Source organism: Suncus etruscus, chromosome 14 (assembly GCF_024139225.1).
Source record: "Suncus etruscus isolate mSunEtr1 chromosome 14, mSunEtr1.pri.cur, whole genome shotgun sequence".
In the NCBI taxonomy this organism is placed as follows: Eukaryota; Metazoa; Chordata; class Mammalia; order Eulipotyphla; family Soricidae; genus Suncus; species Suncus etruscus.
Window position 1 is genome coordinate 91,821,530 of NC_064861.1, and position 7,057 is coordinate 91,828,586.

The 7,057-nt window shown below is 40.2% G+C and overlaps 1 protein-coding gene across 1 annotated transcript; it reads right to left on the reverse strand.

Moving 5' to 3' along the window:
• Positions 1-5,640: 5,640 nt before the first annotated feature.
• LOC126028599 (putative vomeronasal receptor-like protein 4) lies at positions 5,641-6,600 on the reverse strand. The gene has a single exon (XM_049787548.1). The coding sequence runs from the start codon at positions 6,598-6,600 to the stop codon at positions 5,641-5,643; it is 960 nt and encodes a 319-aa protein (XP_049643505.1).
• Between the last annotated feature and the right edge of the window lie 457 nt (positions 6,601-7,057).

The window sequence follows — 7,057 nt, forward strand, 5'->3', positions numbered from 1 at the left end:
AAGTAATAGATTTGTGAGCCTTTTGGTGTTCTGGACTAAATTGTTCATAATTTTTATTTTCCATAAGATGTATAGTTTTATCTGTCATTAGATTTACAGTAAGCAAGTCCTGATGTAGTCCCTCTATTAGAAACATCAGTAGTTCGTGTGGATCCTGCTGATTGTGTCCAGCAAACTGATCATTAAGTAAACCAATTGTTACTTTGTTTTTTCTTTTTCTTTTTCTTTTTTTTTGGGGGGGGTGCACACACATTTGATGCTCAGGGGCTACTCCTGGCTAAGCACTCAGAAATTACCCCTGGCTTGGGGGGACTATATGGGATGCTGGGGGATCGAACCGCGGTCGCGATCTTCCCTTAGCTAGTGCTTGCAAGGCAGACATCTTACCTCCCAATTGTTACTTTGAAGCTTTCAGGGTTAATATATCTATGAAATCCATTTCCCATGATTTTGATGAGCTGACCAAATTCTTCGGCTACTTTACCTTCATGCCCCATTGGATTTTTCTTGATAATATCCTTTTTATAATGATCTTGATGAAAATACTGAGTCAAGTCTGAAATATTATACAAGCATTGCAATATTGAGTTCATGTAGCAAGAGTTTTCTATATATTTGGAGCCCAGTTAAGACAGGTTCCTGTCTTTCCTTTTGCTTCTCGGAGTGTACGGGTTTCTCACTACCATCAGTCTCACTCAATGTATGGTGTGTGACAGCTAAATCCTTGTTCCCTGCCCCAGAGACCTCAGCAATATTACTGTTGTTAATGTCTTGAGTATTCTGTTTTTGCTCTGAAGGGGAGTTTATAGTCTGAACCTGATCATTTGTGCTAGCCCGATTTCTAACGAGGCATAATGGAACCCAAAATTTCTTGGGAGGGTTGTCATTTGTAGAAACATAGGCATAACCCCTTCCTCTCAGGAGAAGATATCCAGCTATCCATTTTTCATCCTCCTTGATCCAAATAGGTTTATGGATTGTTTCTTGTCTCTGAATATCTTCTTTAAAATGTCTTTCCACTGCAGTGTAACTTTCCCCTTGGGGTAAGTTTAAGTAATTTAGTGTGATAAGAGTCAAAGATAGCAAATCCATTGGTGGTAAACCTCTTTTTCTATTTTTTTTTTGTAATTGAGTTTTTAAGGTTCTGTGAGTCCTTTCTACAATGGCCTGTCCCCTACAATTGTAAGAAATTCCTTTCAGATGTCTTATCTGCCATTGTTTACAAAAAAAGTTCAAAAGTTTTGCTAACATAGGCTGGCCCATTATTAGTTTTTATAGAATACAGAATACCCATCACAGAAAAACATTGTAAAAGAAAACTACAAACAGCCTTAGATTTTTGAAAAGACATAGGAATTGCCCTCATAAACCGAGAATAATTGTCCACCACAACATGAAGATAAGGTTTTCTTGGAAATAAATCTGTTTGAGTTATATCCACTTGCCAAAGTTCGTTAGACTGTAAGCCTCTTGGGTTTGCTCCTGCTATGTGAGTCTTTTTTGTTAACAGTGCACATATGTTGCAGTTTTCTACAATTTCTCTAGCTTGCCTCCATGGAATTTGGTAATTCACATGTAAACAATGAGCATTTGTGTGTAGGGCTGAATGTTCCTCTACAGGTGATTTAAATATAGGCATTGCTAGCAAGTCAGCAGTTTTATTTCCTTGAGCCATCGGTTCTGGAAGACTTGAGTGAGCTCTAATATGTGTGATGAAGATGGGCTCAGTTCGTTTTTGAAGAAGCTGCTGTAATCGTTTAAGTAAGTTCTGTATGATTGGGTTATTAGCATTAAGGGAAGCAGTGGCTATCACATGACATAAATTTACCACATACAAAGAATCAGAAACTATATTCATGGATGTACATGGAATCTATTATGCTGAATGAAATTAGTCAGAGGGAGAGAGATAGGCGCAGAATATTCTAACTCATCTAGGGGTTTTAAGAAAAATAAAAGACATTTTTGCAAAAATCCTCAAAGACAAAGAGAGGAAAGCTGGAAGGTTCAGTTCATGACATGAAGCTCACCACAGAGGGTGACTGCAGTTAGAGAAATAACTACACTGAGAACTACCCTAACAATGTGAATGAATGAGGGAAGTAGAAAGCCTGTCTAGAGTACAGGCAGGGGTAGGGTGGGGAGGAGGGAGATTTGGGACATTGGTGAAGGGAATGTTGCACTGGTGAAGGGTGGTGTTATTTACATGACTGAAACTCAACTACAATCATATTTGTAATCAGGTGTTTAAATAAAGACATTAATAAAAGAAAGGAAAGAAACAAGAGTGTCTGTGTCTAGCTCAGATGCAGGAGATGCAACGACTGGCTTCTTGGACAGCGAAGAGTAGAGCCAATGGCTGAAGCCAGCATAGTATGGTCCTGAGGGTCTCTGAGATTATGCTTCCTCAGGAGGATTGCTCCCTGCACCCCTTCTTCTTGCTGTTGTAGGGAATTCACTGAACCAGTGGCAAAGGCAGAGGAGATTTGGAGCCACAGTAATAGTACAGCAGGTTGGATTTTTATTTTGTTTATGGTCGACCAGGGTTCAGTTCCCTGGTACTCTATATGGCCCCTGAGAACTATTAGGAGTGATCCCTCTATGCAGATTCAGGAGTAAGCCTAGGCATCACTAGGTGCAGCACTGGTGAAGGGGGGGGAAAAAGAAAAAGAGAGGAGGAAAGAAAGAAAGAAAGAAAGAAAGAAAGAAAGAAAGAAAGAAAGAAAGAAAGAAAGAAAAGAAGAAAGAAAGAAAGAAGAAAGAAAGAAAGAAAGAAAGAAAGAAAGAAAGAAAGAAAGAAAGAAAGAAAGAAAGAAAGAAAGAAAAAGAAAGAAAGAAAGAAAGAAAGAAAGAAAGAAAGAAAGAAAGAAAAGAAAGAAAGAAAGAAAGAAGAAAGAAAGAAAGAAAAGAAAGAAAGAAAGAAAGAAAGAAAGAAAGAAAGAAAGAAAGAAAGAAAAAGAAAGAAGAAAGAAAGAAAAGAAAAAAAGAGAGAAAGAAAGAAAGAAAGAAAGAAAGAAGAAAAGAAAGAAAGAAAAAAGAAAAAAGAAAGAAAGAGAAAAAGAGAAAGAAAGGAAAAAAAAAGAGAAGAAAGAAAGAAAGAAGAAAGAAAGAAAAGAAAGAAAGAAAGAAAGAAACAAAGAAAGAAAGAAACAAAGAAAGAAAGAAAGAAAGAAAGAAAGAAAGAAAGAAAGAAAGAAAAAGTAAAGAAAGAAAAGGAAAAAAGGAAGGAGGGAACGAAAGAAGGAAGAAAGAGAAAAAGGAAGGAAGGGAAAAGAAAAGAAAGGAAGAAGGAAAGAATGAGATAAAGACAAGCAAAGCAATAAAAAATATTTAAAAGAAAGATGAAGCAGGAGCAATAGCACAGAGGTTAAGGTATTGCCTTGCATGCAGCCCATCTTGGTTTGATCCCCAGCATCACATATGGTCCCCTGAGCCTGCAACAAGTGATTTCTGATCATAAAGCCAGGATTAACCCGAGCATCCCTGGGTGTGTCCTCCCCCCAAAAGAATTGAAAAATAGAGTGAAAGAAAGAAGAGAGAAAGAATAACTATAAATTACAGTGCCTTAGTAAAATAATGTTTTAAGGAAGAAAATTGTTCTATAGACCTATTGAACTCCTGAATGTGGCCAACCTGGCTCTTATTAACCTGCTGTCAGGAAAGATATCACAGTGGGTAGAACAGTTGTCTTGTAAGTGGAAGACCCAGGTTTGATCCCCAGCATTCTATACAGTCCACTGAACATTGACAAAAAATGATTCCTGAGCACAGATCCAGGAACAACCCCTTAGCCTTGCCAGGTGTGGCCCACAATCCAAAAACTAAAATAAATTAAAAAGAAAGGATCAGAAGATAAAAGGCTAGATTTTTAATTAGTCTATTTAGGCCAGGTCCCTCTCAAACATTCAGGCCTCTCTTTTACCCATACCTTTAATGTCATTTATTCTGTCCTTCTGTCATTTTCTGTCTCCTGTACAACATCCAAGTTCTGTCCCCAGTGGTCTAGACACCTTGAAAACCAGGTCTCACCCCCCTCCTTACTCTCTGTCCCATGATTGCTTTCCTGGTCATCACTACTGCCATGGGTTTTCCCAGATGGTGCCATATGCCCTGTGCCTGTCTCAATTATTACCTCTTGTGCTGTCCCTGACCTTCTGGTCTCTGGCCTCGAACATTGTGTGCGATGGAGGAGATGTTCTGTGTAGTATCTTTCCAGGCCTATTGTCTGGGCCTTGCCTGAATCAAAGCTTTCCTAGGACCTCTGTTCTGCCCATATCTGACTTATGAGGCCTGCCTTTATTTGGCCATCAGTCTGGCCACAGGTGCAAAGAGAGAGAGAGAGAGAAGTGAGCAAGGATGAAGATGAGGCAGGGGCCTCCTTTTATCTGATGCCACCTCTCACACCCTGGCATCCCCTTGCCTATTCTGATTGGTTTCCTTGCCAGGTTGAGATTGAAAGTGATCATGTCTAAGTATGTAGGAAACTGGTCACAAAGAGCCAGGATACAGTTAGGGCAGAGAAAGGACCATTGAAACCATAATCATTGTCACTCTGGACAAGAACTGGGAGCTTAAAGGAAGAAAAATGATATGCAGGATACCCCTTCAGTAGCAATATTTAAAATAGCAGCATCTTAAAAAAAGTTGGGAAGGGAGCCAGAGTGATAGCAAAGTGATAGCAAAGAATAGGGCATTTGCCTTGCACATGGCTAACCAAGGTTCAATCTTCAGCATGTCGTAGGATCCTCTGAAACTGCGAGGAGTGATTCCTGAATGCACATGCCAGAAGTAACCCCTAAGCACAGGCAGGTTGAGCAAAAATAGTTCGTGTGTGAGAGGAGAGAGAAGAAAAAATATCAGTTATAGAGGCAGTTGGGTGGGGAAGAGAAGACACTGGTGGCAGGAAATAAACACTGATGAAGGGATGGGTGTTAAATAACAACTTTTTGGACTCTACTTCCAGGTGATTCATTTTCAAAAAGGGAAGTGCAAAATAAAGTTACCAGATGATCCATTCTTCTTTTCTTTGTTTCTCTAGTTTCTTTGAGTGCTCAAATATGGAAGAAGGCCAGGAAACCACAGGGAGATAATCAATGAAAGTTCAAGAAATTCCTGAAACACAGCATTAATGTGGAATCAAATTCCAGAAAAGAATTCTATAAATGGCACAGTAATGTATTGGAAGAGAAGATTCATACATATCAAATAGTCATACATGTCAAATATACTTATCACAACTTTTATGCTCTGAGAGATAATACAGCAGATATGACTTTAGTGTTGCACCCGGCCAACCTGGTTCCAATCTCCATCACATCAAAGGGTCCCATGAATCCCTTCCAAGAATGGTACATGAACAGGAACAGAGTAATCCCAAAGCACTGCCAGGAAAGGCCCTGAACCACACTGAATGATGAATGTATGTAGCTCTGATTTAGACCAAGTAGGATGTTATGGCAATATGTAATATAAAAATGGTTCAGAGATGTGTCACTCTTCATTTTCTCCACACAAATTCACACCCTAGTGTGGGCACTGCACTCCACTCAGAAGCAGCCTGGGGTCATGGGAGGCCCATTCCCAGTGTCCACAGGCCATGTGGTCCCTCTTTCCAGACGAGGTCTCAGCTGCTGGCAGAAATCAATCATCCCCACCTGCTACCCATTGTCCTGGACCCAAGACAGCTCTCACCTTCGACACCAAATTGTGAAACTGAAAAAAAATTTTAGTGTTTCTCAGTAGCACAATAGGGCAGAGAGTGGGGTAGCCTGAGGAGAGGATCCCATTAATTTGATCCAGGTCAACCATTTTGTCAGGGTTAAAAAATATATAGAAGGTCAGAAAGTTGTTCAGGCAGTAAAAGAAGACAAAGCAGCTGACCAGCATGACGATATTCTGGGTGGCTCTGACCTCAGGACAGAACGGGCTGGACACGTGGGCACTGAGTACATGCTGGACCCTCTGGTGGTGTCTATAGAGAAGAACCACTATGTAGAGGCTGGACCCCACCATAAGCACAACAAAGACCACTTCATGAATTATTATGCTGCTTAGAAATACCTGGGAGTATAAGAAGTCAATGGAAATCCTCTGGCAGTTCAGTTGATAATACCTGACATTTGACCTGGAGCCATTATAGCCAGTGGCCTGGATGGTTTTGAAGGTGTGGCTGTAGTTGAACATGTTGATGAGCCAGAAGCAACACAGAGAAGGGAAGATGCAGCCTGAAATTCTTGACTTGAGACAGGCCCATTTGGAATGGCTGGGACTGATGGTGACAGCTTGAAAAAGCGTCAAGAGTGTGGTGGTACAGATAGGAAGACCCCGGATGACCTGGAAAGTGTATATGGTCACCTGACAACCAAGGTCATCCAGAAAAAGGCTGATGTTAAAGAAGAAGTTGGTTTCTGAGATGAGCTTGAACATGGCGAGAGTGTTCACCAGCAACAGGTGCATGAATATCAGGTCTATGGGCTTCTTCTGGGGACTCTGAATGAAATAGGTATAAGAGTAAAAAATAAACATTGCTGAGTTCCCCAGGATGCCAATAAAAATCTGCAATATTTGGAAAAACCTAAAAATCATCACACTTTGGACCATGGTGGTGCTTCTCTTTGGAAACTTGAATAAAACCAAGTTTGTCCAAAGAAGTCAAATATAAACTCTATTAGGAAATTAGAAATAGGAGCCCATGAAATAGTACCAAGATAAGTGTGTGGTCCCAAGAAAAAGAATCAAGATGTTCATCTCTCTGGTGCTGGCATGGAGAAGCGGGACTTCCAAAGACTGCATCTCAGGCATTCTTGAGAACCTGAAAGAACAGAATGAAGGTCTGAGCCCCACTAGGAGTGATGCCTAAGCTGAACAGCCACAGGTAAGCCCTGAGCATAGCCAGGTGTTACTCCTATAGTTGAAAAAGAAGGAAAAAAAATAAAACGTAATAGAAAGAAAAGCAATACAGAATCATCCATGAAATCATTACAATTATTACAAGACTTCTAATGGAATACTTTGTTGACTAAGAAACATCAGATTTATTCTTTCCTTCTATTAAACT

Excerpts from the sequence above, each read along its gene's own strand:
- LOC126028599 (XM_049787548.1), bottom strand. The coding sequence starts at position 6,600 with ATGGTCCAAAGTGTGATGATTTTTAGGTTTTTCCAAATATTGCAGATT.